The sequence below is a fragment of the Zymoseptoria tritici genome, chromosome 9 (assembly GCF_000219625.1).
Source record: "Zymoseptoria tritici IPO323 chromosome 9, whole genome shotgun sequence".
NCBI classification, from domain to species: domain Eukaryota; kingdom Fungi; phylum Ascomycota; class Dothideomycetes; order Mycosphaerellales; family Mycosphaerellaceae; genus Zymoseptoria; species Zymoseptoria tritici.
The window spans coordinates 315,637-329,521 of record NC_018210.1 but is presented as its reverse complement, the minus strand read 5'-3'; the positions used below and the strand labels follow the sequence as shown (position 1 = coordinate 329,521).

At 54.1% G+C, this 13,885-nt stretch overlaps 3 protein-coding genes across 3 annotated transcripts; all 3 read left to right on the top strand.

Moving 5' to 3' along the window:
- Positions 1–4,433: 4,433 nt before the first annotated feature.
- Positions 4,434–5,132, top strand: MYCGRDRAFT_95546 (uncharacterized protein; the record flags this gene model as incomplete). The annotated part of the gene is made up of 1 exon (XM_003849775.1): positions 4,434–5,132. The coding sequence occupies one exon, from the start codon at positions 4,434–4,436 to the stop codon at positions 5,130–5,132; it is 699 nt and encodes a 232-aa protein (XP_003849823.1).
- Positions 5,133–6,417: 1,285 nt separating this feature from the next.
- On the top strand, positions 6,418–7,836 carry MYCGRDRAFT_95545 (uncharacterized protein; the record flags this gene model as incomplete). The annotated part of the gene is made up of 1 exon (XM_003849776.1): positions 6,418–7,836. The coding sequence occupies one exon, from the start codon at positions 6,418–6,420 to the stop codon at positions 7,834–7,836; it is 1,419 nt and encodes a 472-aa protein (XP_003849824.1).
- A 3,586-nt stretch (positions 7,837–11,422) lies between these two features.
- Positions 11,423–13,754, top strand: MYCGRDRAFT_11650 (fungal transcriptional regulatory protein; the record flags this gene model as incomplete). The annotated part of the gene is made up of 3 exons (XM_003849777.1): positions 11,423–12,898; positions 12,954–13,313; positions 13,593–13,754. Coding segments are annotated over 3 exons (1,998 nt in total), but the record flags the coding sequence as incomplete, so codon positions are not given.
- Between the last annotated feature and the right edge of the window lie 131 nt (positions 13,755–13,885).

Here is a 13,885-nt window from a genome sequence, read left to right as displayed (position 1 = left end):
CGTCTGCCCTCTGCTTTTCCGGACAGGCAGAGTGGCCATTGCAACGCTAACATCGTAGGCGATCCGACCGTTGTCCAGAGATGCATGGAGGCATGTATGCGAGGCTGTGAGCGCTGCAAAACTCCTGTCCGATGCGTCTGTGTGCACGCCAATGTCAAGCTATACAACGACTTCATCGCCAGAATCTCGTCCTGGAAGACTGAGCCCTTCCAGGTAGCCTTGAACCGTGCAAGACTGCATCAGCGGCATCCATCAAAGCCTACAGCCTCGCCGTCGCTCGATCGTTTCAGGACTTGTCTAGCTGCCAATCCTTGAGCCGGTAGGGCAAGAATAGGTCCGATGATAGACCCACACACACGGGATACTGTTATCAACCTCATCGTGTGCCTATATAATACACTACTCAACCGACCTGCGAATTGTTGATGCAATGCATATTTTCGCTCATGCACGCCTCGACTTTTGGGTTGATGGTCCAGTTCACACCGTCGATCCAGAGGACGTGGTCCATGACACAGTATTCATCCCGGTAGTAAAGGTAGGCGGCTATTCTAGCCCGCAAGTGACAATCGGTCAGGAACTCATCTTCGTCAAAAAATCCACTTCCTCCATCGAAGAAATAACTTGTCCAGCAGCAGCATTACGCGCTATCCATCGCCTTCGCTTTGCGACATCTGCACGATGTTGCACTGTAGGCATTCGCACTCTCGACCCAGGATCGCCCATCGTACACCAGCGATGGCGGTCCGATGGGAACGACAAGCCAAAAGGCTTGAAGCGTCACTATGCTACCATTCAGCCACGGCTTGTAAGTGATCGTCCGAAGATGATTCCAGGCTCGTGAGCTTGGTAGCGCCGGGAATACAAGCGACTGACCGGCCTTCAATCCAGAGCGCCGAAGAGTTCTACAGACACTATCTCAACGTCCCGCTCAAGTCTTCCAAAACTCCTGGTCCTGGCGAGTGGCTCTCATCAATCGAGTCCCACGTTGGCGAGGATTTACTGCCACAGTCTCTGCTTGACAAGCCTCTCGACTTCTTCGACGGAGAGACATATCCGCGAGATCTGCAAATGGCAAAGATCTGTCTGGAGAGGTGCATTAAGACCATTTCCTCGAACCATTTAAGAGCAGAGATTCGAAAGGAACACATAGACGGCCATGAACATGCTGGCAGCAAAGTTTTGTCCTGGCTGTTGCAAGACTACGACCCCACTGACCTCGACATGGGCTTTCTGAGAAGTCTGGTACATCTCCTAGTTGTGGAGGGCGGCGAGAGTCACATTTGGGACTGGCTGAAGGTCCCGGGCGGAGTCGAGTCTGCAGCAAGCAAAGGTCAATCTGGGCAGATTGGGTGGAGCAGTGCTTCGTTTTCTGCTTGAGTCGCAGACGTATTGGGCCGAGGACCTGGACGGCATCAATCCGGGCCTTCGATCGTGGGAGCAAGTGTGGGATCTTGCCGTGCCAAAGACTGCAGCTGGAGCCTGGATGAGATCTCAGCTCCAGGTCAATGGTGCTGGCCTTCGTGCGGACCCGGAATTCTATGACCGCTTTTTGGCGAGACTCGCGGACTGGCACAAAGATCCGATTCATTGCGAACTCATTTATGCGACATTTCTTCAAGCCCATCCCACCAAGGCGAGCGCATATCCGGCTTTCGAGTGGCTTCAACGCTATTACGACCTTCAACCCAGGTCCGTGTTCTTAAACCTTCTTCCGGAGCTGGACCGGGTATTGATTCATCGTCTCATCCGCGCAGATGCTTCAACGTGATGGATTCAAGGAGGAATCTCGCTGGATGCTCGATATCGGTCGTGCAGAGATGCCGGAGTACTTCACGATGAAAGGTCGACACAGCACTGCCGGTGGCCACTGAGTATTCATCAAACGAAAAGAGAGGCGGGGGAAGGAGTATGAACAAGGCAACAGAGGACAAAGGACACGCTTCTGGCATGAGAGCAGCGCATGCTTTCGCCGAGGCTTCGTCCTCTTCAAGCTGACTTGAAGCCAGCCAGCAGCAAAGTGATGGGAGTGACAACGAAGTCAGGATGATAGGATGGACAGACAGGCAGTACTGTATCAAGTACCTGTCAACTCAGAACATCGATGTGTTGTGGCGATCAACGACCCTTCCGGCGAGTACCGTAATTTTCGGTATGTAAGCTGGGCGAGAATCTCCTCCGAGACAATGAGTCGTTTCGATGCCTGAGCGAAAATCGAGTGGTGTCGAGATGGAGCCAAGAGCCCAATGGTAGGTTTGTTACTGGCTACCGGAGGTCTCGAGACTCTCTCAACCCCTCCATATCTTCTTCTATTGTTTCAATCGGGTTCAATGTTTGTCCAAGCTCATCAGACTGCCTGGACGATTTGAAGCACATTCAGGGTTATGTCAGCAGAAGTCCCCCCTTGCATGATCGAGTATTCATCCTGGTAGCCAAGATGGGCGGCTAAAACTATCTCTGCGGTCCGTCATGGGCTCAAACCGTGGACACAAAAGCCACGACAAGGATGTTCAGCATAACGACAGCTCGTCCCATCACCTTCATCCATCAGTCCCTGGCTTCTTCGCGATGCGGCGGCTGTCTTGCTATCGGGTCTCCGTTGGTAACATGGTGCGCGCGATCACGTCGATGGACCTCCAGCCGAAGCGACGATAACCGCCAGGACCAGCCACTGGAGCGTATGAAGACTGGCGACAAGCGGAAGACGCCCACACGACTGTTAGACGAGTGTTCCGGACAGGCTCCGCCCAACCAGATTTCAGATGATCTTCCCGAAGGATTCCGAACCAAGGAGGAGTTTTACAACCACTTCCTCTTCGTTTGGTCTCGTCGCAAACCTCCCGACGTCGAGGATCCCGGACAATGGTACCAGCTGCTGGATGTCAATGCTGCAGAAGCGCTACTGCCCATATCCCTGCACCACCGACCTCTCGATTTCTTCTCTAGCGGTTCGCGAGATCTCCTGTCCGCACGGAGATGCCTTGAGCTACATATGGCAAGAGGCGTGGATCTCGCTAGAAGAGGCATCCACACAGGCTATCCAGCTGATCATAGCCGCCCTGGTCATATGGCCCTAGTTTGGCTGCTGGACAGATACGATGAAGCTGATCTAAGAAATAACCCTGGGTTCCTGAGAGCTATGGTTCATTGTCTAGTCGCAGAAGGCGGCGAGCATGTGATATGGGACTGGCTGAAGACTGCATACACGCCCGAAGTACTCATGTCGCTGCGAATACTAGAGGAAAGAAGCTTGTGGCGTGGACGCGTGCTTCAAAACCTCGTGGAGTCTCAAGCATATTGGACCGAAGGTGCCGAAGGCATCAATTCATGTCTTCGATCTTTCGAACACGTATGGAGCTTTGCCGTGCGAGATCTTCCCTCTGGCGGGCGCATACATAATCCCCTTCTAGTACCGAAATCGCCAGCCGGGCTCTGGATCACGAATCAGTTGCTATTCAATAGCGCAAGCTCCATTGCAGATCCTGAACGATACGATCGATTCATCGCGCTGCTTCCTCGATGGCTCGAGGGTCGGGAGGCAACGGAATTTGCCCGTGCGGAGCTCACTCGAGAGCACCCTACAAAGGCGAGCGGACTAGAAGCATTCGAGTTCATTCGACGCTACCATGCTGTCCAACCACGCCATCCATTTGTGCGAGATCTCCTCAAAGCTAGCACTGGATTCCACTTTCTCGTCAATTCGGCCCAACATCTCCACAGAGAAGGACACAAAGCGGAGGCTCGTTTCATGCTGGATGTTGGACGGGTGGAACAGAGGCACCGCTTCGCGAAGAAGCCACCTGCCTTTGGAGCAAAACCTGATGTAATCCTTGGCTTTGAGACTCGGAGAGACGCACACCGCCGGAGCATGTATTCGAGCCATTGAATATCGGACGAACGATTTCCTGACACATAAGTTGAGCACGGCTGTGAATGCCTCTCGACTGCCATGGACAGAAAGATGGCACGGGTACTCGGACGGTTTGAGACGCTTCGTACCAGATGAACATCCGGTCGGAATGACTTCGACAGGACTCCTTACTTTGACTTGATTCTTGATCCTATCATCCGTGTCGTCAAATGGACAGTAGACTCTTCATCATCCGTCGGAGCCTTGTAAGCTCTCTAATCGAGATCTGTGATAAGTTGAGGCCTCCCATGACCCGCTTACCAATCCGTATCAGCGTACTTTCTCTGCAGTGCATAATGTGGAGCTAGGAGATCCGTGACGGCTCTCCTCATGGCTTGTGGGGTTTGCATAGTCTTAAACTCATTGACGAAAGATTTGCCTCCATTGAACATGTGGTGTTTACGAACGGTCTCGGGAAGTTACCCCTTGCATGATACAGTGTTCATTCTGGTAGCGCGCTAAAACAAAACTAGCGGTCGGCTCTGAACTCAAATCATGGAAACAACAACCAACCACCAGAAACATGACCGGTCTTTCATCCAAAGTCATCACTACCGGAGTCAGATTGCTAGCTTCTCGACGAAACAGGACACTGGGAGTCTGCTCTGGAATCCTCTACAAAGGTCCGGCGCAGCACCGATGTCAGTCCACAAAGAAGCCCGCTGTCGCGGCTGTCAAGCGCCCAAACTCGAGGACTGAGTCAAGATCGAATGCTCAGGCTCCGGCGTCCCACAAACAGCCCACCGACTCTACAGACGATAAGTTCTACAAGTACTACCTCTACGACATGCCAAACAAGCCGTCCAAAATCGATCCTACCGGAGCATGGCTCGAATGGGCTGAATTCGATGCCGGAAAGTCATCGCTGCCTGTACCTCTGCGCGAACGACCACTTGAATTCTTCGACCCTCTCGGCGCTCCCACGTCTGGTTTGCTTGATCTCTACACCGCGCAATTGTGTTTGGAGAGATACATCGCAAAAACGGCTGTCGGTCGTTCGAAGGAGGACATGCGGGAACAGTTTGCAAGCCCGAACGATCTCCCGGGGACGCAAGCTCTATCTTGGCTCCGACAAGACTATGACAGAGCTGACCTGAGTGACAATGTGGGCTTCCTTAGAGCGCTAGTCTACTGTCTATCCGCCGAGGGCGGTGAGGAGCAGGTCTGGCGCTGGCTGGAACTCGAGCATAACCCCGCTATACTATCGCACCAGCAGCATTAGGATGAGCAGTGCGCATGGCGCGGAGCTTTGCTTCGTTTCCTTGTGGAATCGCAAGCCTTTTGGAACGAGGCAGAGGGCATCAATCCATCACTCCGTGCGTTCGAACGCTCTTGGCATGTTCGGAATTCCCGTGGTGCACTGTTCATCCATAAATCGTCAGCTGGCGCCTGGATCCAGAAACAGTTAACCCAAGGGAGAGCAAGCTCTACGGCGGACGTGAGCTTGTTCGACCAGTTTGTGGGAAGGTTGGCAATCCTGAAGAAAGACAATGTCCATACCAGTTATAGGACGGCCCAGTTGCTTCGAGTGCATCCCAAGAAAGCCTGTGGACTGCCTGCATTCCGCTGGCTCGAGGAGAACATGGCTGCTACGCCTCGCCCCGTATTTTTGCGAGAGCTTCTAATGCACTGGACTGGTTTCAGGTTCATATTCAATACTGCACGACATCTCGAGCGACAAGGCTATCAGCGAGAAGCACGACGGATGTTGGATGTCGGCCGCGCAGAGATGCCGGGCTTCTTCGCTATGAGACCTGTTCATTCTAAGGCTCCGAGAGGTGTTCTTGGATACCAGGGCCGGCATCCAGGAAAGCAGCAGCCTGTCTACGGCGAGCGCGAGCAAAGACGGCGTGAGCTGCTTCGCGATTAGCAGCGATCATGCTCAAATCTCGGATTTGTTCAAGGCGATACATGACCAGCGATCCTCTTCTCAGCATGCCAAAACGACTTGATGATCATGCCTTATCAGCCAAAGCCTCGCGGCACCACCTGACAGAATGGTTGGGAGTTGTCCACCGCTGTTTCATCCAACACAGAAGTCATCCTTATGAGCTTCTTCGCCGACGATTGAAGTCCATTTGTTCGTCCTGTTCGGCCGCGGTTCAATGCAATAGCGCAGACCGCAGAGCACAACATATGTAGGGAGATACTTCAGCTTCAACACGGCTCTGCGCCGAGTATAGATTGCCGTACATCAATCAGAGCCGACAAGCGACAATTCGATACTAGAGTTCACAGAAGCAGACTCCTTTGCTGGCCCTGAATCCTGACAGCAATTCCACTGGTTGGCGTCGGTCCGTAGTCACTAACAGACCTCATCATCTGTTGACGAACAGCTCCATCCAAGTCATCCAAGTCATCCGCGTGCATCAACCTCCTCGGTGTCAAAAGTGTCTGCCGAGCGCCGAACTTGCCCCTTGCATGATACAGTATTCATCCCGGTAGCCAAGACAGGCGGCTAACATTGACTAGCGGACTGGCCCGAACTCAAACCATTGACAACAACCATGAAGCCAACGCATGGTCTCTCACGTGTACGCGCCATCAGTCATAACGCGCTTGTGGCCTTCCCACCATGCGGTCCAAGCGTTAGCTCCGGACTCCAGTTGGTGGCCTTGAAGCAGCGTCGATGGCAGTCCTCCGCACGCTCCCGCGGCACGACGTCCGCTTTCAAGTCTCGCGAGTCGAAGGACGGGCAACCGATCAGGGAAATTGCATGGACTCCTCTATCCAGCCCATCTGATCGGAAATTGAGTACTGTCGACCTGGATGGATTCGACAAAGAAGAGTACTACAGGCACTATCTTCGTAGCCGTCCAAGGAGATCTACTGCGATCAAAAGTCCAGGGGCATGGCTTCAGAAGATCGACCGCGATGCTTGCCAGAAACTGCCTGCTCCGTTCCGCGAGCGGCCTTTGGACTTCTTCTCTACCAAATCTCGAGATTTCGAGATGGCACAGAGGTGTCTCGAGGCGCATCTGGTCAAAAGTCTCGATCGCGACAAGGAAGAATTGCGGATGGAGTACCTCGAACAGCGTCCTGGCCATGCTGCTCTATCTTGGCTTCTGGATGACTACGACGGTTCGGATCTGAGCTTGACTGTTTGCTATCCCTTTTTGAACTGCATGGTTCACTGTCTGGTCGCAGAAGGGGGTTCCCAGCTCATACTGGAGTGGCTACGAATTGCGTACACGCCCGCCGTGATGTTTCCGCATTCGCTCGACGAGCGGGTATTGTGGCGAGGAGCAGTACTCCGTTTTCTCGTGGAGGCGGAAGCCTTCTGGGCAACAGCCGACGGCGGAATCAACCTCTCCCTTGCGACCTTCGAGTACATTTGTCGCCATTTTGAGCCCCTTCGCGATGAACACCAACGGCATGATCCCCTCGTGATCCATAAGGCGGCCGCTGGGATCTGGATCCAGAAACAACTGGTGTTGCGAGGCGCGAGCTCGACGGCTAATCCTAAGCTGTATGATGGCTTCATCGACGTCCTACGGTGCTGGAACAAACACCGCGAAAGCCACGACTTCGTGCGTGCAGAGCTTTTGCGCGAGCACCCTTCACGCCCTAGCGGACTACCAGCATTCCAGTACCTCAAGCGCTACCTGAGTTTTGAACCCCGGCCCGAATTTCTACGAGATTTACTAGACGAAAGCAAGCCGGGATTCGGCTTCCTGCTCAAGACCGCAAGGGCGCTTGATCGAGAGGGACATAAGTCCAAGGCACGTTGGGTCCTCGACGTTGGCCGGAAAGAGATGCCGCACAACTTCACAATACGAGGTAGAGCCCTTCAGCGACCTGATCATCCCGAGGATGTTTTCGGCCGCGAAGCACGAGCACGAGCTAGACCAGGAAAGCAGCCGCCCGTGTTCGACGAAAAGTGGGACCAACGTTCCGCATACGTCCGATATAGGCAGCCGCAGTGAAGTAGATGGGTACAGGCGGATGCGAGATGCAGGATCATGGACAATCTGCAGTGAATGAACAAAGATTCCTTACCATGAAGATCCAATGTCCAGTTGCTGAATACCGAGCAAAGGTGCGACGTCTCGACTATGTCGCAAGTCAATGCATGCGCTGCACACGACGAGCCATTGAACGAAGTCCCTCGAAGGCACCAACCAGTTCAGCTAGACTTCGATGTAGAAGCGAAGATCACCGGCTGCTCAGACCCCACTGCGTGTTTCTTTGCTCCGTTGGTGCGCGTTGCAATTTGGTGGAGTGATCCCTGGAGCTGTTTTGGGTCGCGCTCACGAGCACACGGAAACGCTAGTAGCGAGACTAAAACTCTAAACCCGCCAGCTCTCCAGTACCTCCTGTCTCCCTTGAACCGGCAATGTCGAGATCGCAAGCAATCAATATCGGCACCATTTTCTATCGCCTGCATCATGCACGCAGATCGCGTGTGATCGGCTCGTCTCTCGGCTCGCGATGTCTCTCGGTTCAATACCGACGGCGGCCTGGAAGTCTAAAGCCTACGAGCGAGCCCACAGCGCCAATCCCGATCCGCCATAATTCCGAAGTGACTTGTAAACGGCTTTACTTGAGTGACGAGCAAAAGCCCTTGACTCATGTTTCCCAAGATCCTCCATGTACGCCAGCCGATCAGTCACCAGCAGTTGACGAAGACGACCCAAGGGAGAAGGAGAAATTGTACGACTTCTACCTGTCTAAATATCGACACAAGACTCCCCATAAAGACGCTCCCGGGACATGGCTTCAATCCCTCTCCGGCTGCGAATCGGCCTTGCCTGCAATTTTGCGCGAGCGGCCTCTCGACATCTTCTCTGGCGACTCGCGGGATCTCAAGTTGGCAAGGAGGTGCCTGGAAAGCGTCTTGGCAACATTGAGCGCCAACCGCTCGAGGAACGAACAGCGCAAAGAGCTCAATAGGCCTGATTGCCTCGCTGGCAGTAAAGCTTTAAGGTGGCTATTGCGTATCATTGATGAGGTCGACCTAAGCGCCGGCTTGGGATTCTTGAGGGCTTTGGTTCATTGCCTCGTCGCAGAAGGTCCTGCAGTCGAACGCGACATCTGGCAATGGCTAGAAAACGCACATATTCCTGCGATTCTGTCTTCGAAGCCCGCATACGAAAAACACTCCTGGCGAGGAGCGGTATTGCTCTTCTTGGCAGAATCGCAGGCATTCTGGACAAATGACGGCTGTCTCGACCAGTCTATCAAGTCTTTTGAGCACGCATGCGGGGCCACCTTCGACGTACAAAACACAGAAAGTCCTTTGTACCTCAGCAAATCTGTCGCGGGAATCTGGATTTACGATCAGTTATACTTTAATGGCGCAAGCAAACACACGAACGTCGATGTGTATAACAGTCTCGTGCGGAGGCTGCGTATCTGGACGAAAGATGTTGTGGACCGTGACTTCAAGCGCGCAGAGCTGCTTCGGGTGCATCCTTTGGCACCGACCGCTCTTCCGTCTCTTGCCTTTGTTCGAGACCACTGCGATAGGCACGATCGATCAGCCTTCGTTCTGGACCTTCTCCCAAGCAAGACTGCATTTGGGTTTCTGGTCAGCACTGCACGACTCCTCAACGAACAAGGATATCTTGCGGAGGCACATTGGGTACTTGATTTTGGCCGCAAGGAGATGCCGGAGCAATTCATGATGAAAACTTTCCGCAGCCCCAAACATACTGACGTCTTCGGATATGAGAGTCGCTTCCCGGGCAAGCCTTACAGTCCCAACGAAGCCAAACGACGTCAAGAACTCAGCGGACGGGTGGTATCGACGGAATGAAGCGGATGAGAAGTATGCGGAGAAGGCATCAGCGGGAGTATCAAGTGTCAAGACTGGGCCACACAGTTCCAAAGCGGCTCAAGTTGATTTTTCTCACTGCGATGATCTACTGGCGATCAGATCTTGTCAGCACAGCTGTAGAGCGTCACGCTATTCGCCTGTTCCTCTGCTTCGTGGCCCTGAAGTCGCAGTCGTCGTATCCACATCACCTTGCCCATGTCCAACGAGAATATGGCTGTCTCTCAGGGTCCGGTCCTGTACGCCGTCCAAAAATGTCGCCATCAGGAACATCATCTTCATTTGATTTCCAGCGTTTCCTCACTCACCTGCATCGATTGATGCAGCAGCGCAGACTGCAGAGTACAGCATATGTAGGAAGCCACCATAACCCCAGCAGATTCCGAACCAATTATTGATGACCTCGCATCAAATGCCGACCAGGGAGCCTTGTCACATCCCAGTCCTCTGTAGATCCCCCGGATTGATCGACTTTGCGTGCTCGGTGCTGTTGGTAGACGAACGGCAGTGACTGAGCACAAACATGCTGTGTCTCACCGTCGTTTTCGAAGAAGACACGGTGATTGCCGATGAACGTAACCGAGACTCTCCGCGTTCTAGATGCCGGCAGCGACGTTAGACTCCGTTTGGTACGGAGGAAGGCAGATCGTTGATAGACACTGCAAGCGAACGGCCGAAGAACGTCTCGGACTGTGGATCTGCGAGGAAAGGAGATGCTTATCTTGAGGACGCTCTCCACTACCACGTCGTGTAACAATATGGACATGAAAGTGACACCTCTCCTGTTCGATATTGTGTTTCTGCGGAAAATGTTTGTATCTCGTCTCGATCGAGCGACCAACGAGCGGGTGAGGGCAGGATGATGACCGGAGGGAAAAGGTTCCGGAATGTGTGTTTGCCCTTGCGAAGGTCTGGGCCAGGCCTGGACTCGCATGGAGCAGGTCGAGCCGCGGCCGAGACTCGCGAAAGTCCTCGAGCAAGGTGCGTCGACGAGGAGATTTGTTGCAGACGAAGGGGAAAATCCTCCCTCCAACGATTCCCGGACAAACATATAATACTCCAACCAGATCGCCGCCGCCGCCGCCGTCCGTCTCCGCCTTCCCTTTGTCGCGCTCCACACTCCGCCCGCCGACAATTGCGCAACAAAGCCTAGACTCCACCCGCCCGTCCGCCGGCTCTTGCGCCGATCCATCTCACTCCCAAAGCAAGTACCAGCTACCACGACATCATCCGGCGTACCAGTGCGCCGTGACACACACTGGCAAATCCACCGTTTCCGACCCTCTGCATAATTCTCCGCGACCGCTGCTGTGCGCAAGAATACCCGCCCTCGAGTCCCACGATCCTGACATCCACGATCACCACCACTACCACCGGCAGATGCGCCACGAACATACCATTCCCTGATTGATCCTCCACCAATTCGAGCGACGGAGGCCTGAGCGGGCCTCAGTCACTGTACGCTGGCGAATATAGTCGACGGGTCTGCGTACCTGCAGCCTGGCTTCGATCCGAGCACGTACCAGCAGTACACGAACAATGCGACAATATCTCCTCCCACGTCCTCGGCCAATCCGTCGATGAGAGGCACTCCTCCCAATTTCTCCGGTCAGAAACAACGAAAGGATGCACAGAACGCCTCTGGAACGAAGGCGTCGAAGAAGGTCAAAAGAGTTGGGCCCAGGTCGGATACAAAGGCTGAGACTGCGAATGGAGACGGAGAGAATGGGGAGGGTTCGTCCAAGCCGAAGCGGGTGAGAACAGGATGTCTGACATGTCGAGAGAGGCATTTGAAGTGCGACGAGGCCATGCCGCATTGCAATAATTGCAAGAAGAGCAATCGCACTTGCAAGAGAGGCGTGCGTCTGAACTTCATTGATACATGGGAGTCAAAACCACCGACATACGTGACGGCATGGGGCACGCACGATTGGAATGTGGAGTTCCAAGACGAGTCGAGGGAGATTGCCAGCGAGTATCAGGGTGGTGAGGAGAGGTATCGACATCTGGATCGAGACAAGAGGCGGACCGTCTACCCTCCTCCGATCGACTCGGCGACCTCGTTTGAGTTTCCTCACCATCAACAACAACCGCAAGCTCCGCCGATGGGTCAAATTCTACCGCCTGTGCAAGCTCTCATTCCGGATCAGTATGCCGAGCAGAATGTCCACCAGCAGAGCATGTTCGAGCCGCAGCCAGTAATGAAGCAGGAGATGAATTCTTACCAGCCGCAACAACCGCCGCATTCAGCACCGCCGCAGCAAGTGCAGTATGCGGAGTCGAATGTCAGCAGCCTTCATGCCCGGGGAGGCTCGGTCGCATCTTTCAGTAATATGGATACGGATCTACCAGACCCGGAGTCAGCCAAGAAAGAAGTCCTGGACAGCCAAGAGGAGACGTTCTTCATGCAGGTTTTCGTGGAGGAAGTCGGTCTTTGGATGGACAGCATGGATCCTCAGAAACATTTCTCCCGGCTACTGCCATTCCACTCGCTCTCCGAACCGATGCTGCTGAATGCTTTCCTTGCATGCGGCGCACGGCATCTTACTCTGATCAACTCAGCCTACACCGAGGAGAAGGCTTTGCACTACTACGACACTGCGACGAGATATCTGTTGAAGAATTTACAGAATCCCAACCGAGATACAGTCATCTGTGCGACTACGGCCGTCATCCTCAACGTCTACGAGATCATGAGCGAACGAGCACTCCAACGCATGAACCACATCGCCGGTGCACGAGCACTCATCAAAGAATGTGGCTGGGACGCTCGAGCACAAGGCATCGGCTCCGCATGTTTCTGGCTGAACGTTGGTCTGGAAGTGCTCTCATGTCTACACTTCAACTGGCAAGTAGCATGGAACCCGGACGACTGGGGTGTGGACATGGACTTCTCCCGAGAGATCCACAACGGTCGAGAGGAAGTCTGGACACATCGCATGTTGTTCATCATTGCGAAGGTGTGCAACTTTCGTGCGACGGCTCCACGGACGCCTGCTGGTAACACCCAGGATGAGCAGATTCGCATGCAGCAGAGGCATGAGGAGTGGTCGAGGTTGAAGGGCATGTGTGATGCGTGGAACGAGGGTGTGCCAAGGACGATGCATCCTATGGCGTATCTGCATCCGTTTCAGACGAATTCGAAGAGTGCTTTTCCGGAGGTTTGGCTGATCAAGCGGGCGACTATTGTTGCGAGGCTCTTCTACCACACTGTGAGTCTGCCCATCCTCATCTCTGCATTGCCGCCACTGACACCTTCTCTCTCAGGCCATGCTCCTCATGGCTCAAACGCACCCATACTACGACGTCACCCACCCCGAAATGGCCACCATGCAAACCACACACAGCCGGACGATATGTGGCATCGTCGCACACGTCAAGGATCGAGGAGTCGCATCCGTCGCCATCCGAAGTCTTCACCACGCCGCCGAATGTCTCACCGACCGCAAAGAACAGGAAGAAGTCCTTCAAGTCTTCGAGAAAATCAATAAAGAGACCGGTTGGCGGATTGGGTTTGTCTTCAAAGGCCTGAAGGAGAAGTGGGGTTGGGTGGAGGAGCCGAGTCCATCTCAACTGCCACAAACTCAGATGGCCCAGCCGCAACAACAACTCCAGCCCCGTCTGAGCGTGCAATTCCCGCAGCAGATGCCAAGCCAACAGCAGGTGAACAACGGTCAGAGACTAAGCGTGCAAGTCGGCCACGCCGGCCTACCCTTCTCCCAACAACAGCAGCAACAAAGCATGCAAATGTCACCACACAGCATGTCCGGCAGTCCCGCGTCGCAACACGGCCAACCGCAACACATGTCCTCGAACAACAACGCCAACACGCCGACTTCCATGCCGAATAACATGGACAACGGCCTCCTCAACGGGAACGGTTACCACACGAACCAATACCAGCAGTCCATGGCGCCTCCGATCTCCGCACCTCAACCCACCGCCACACCGCCAAAGAAGGGAGGTTTTCCCGTGGGCATTCCGAATCCACTGTATGCGAAAGCGGACTTTAATCTTCCGCAGCATCCGTATCAGAATTTCTATGTGGCGCCGAGTCATAGTGGGCAGCAGGGAGGGCAGCAGCAGCAGCAGCAGTGGGGTGCGGGGTTGTATGGGCAGGGGCAGGGGATGGGGAGTCAGTTCTAGTCGCAAGGACTCTGAGTGAATGAGGAAAAGGATTTGAAAGGCGAGCTATCGTA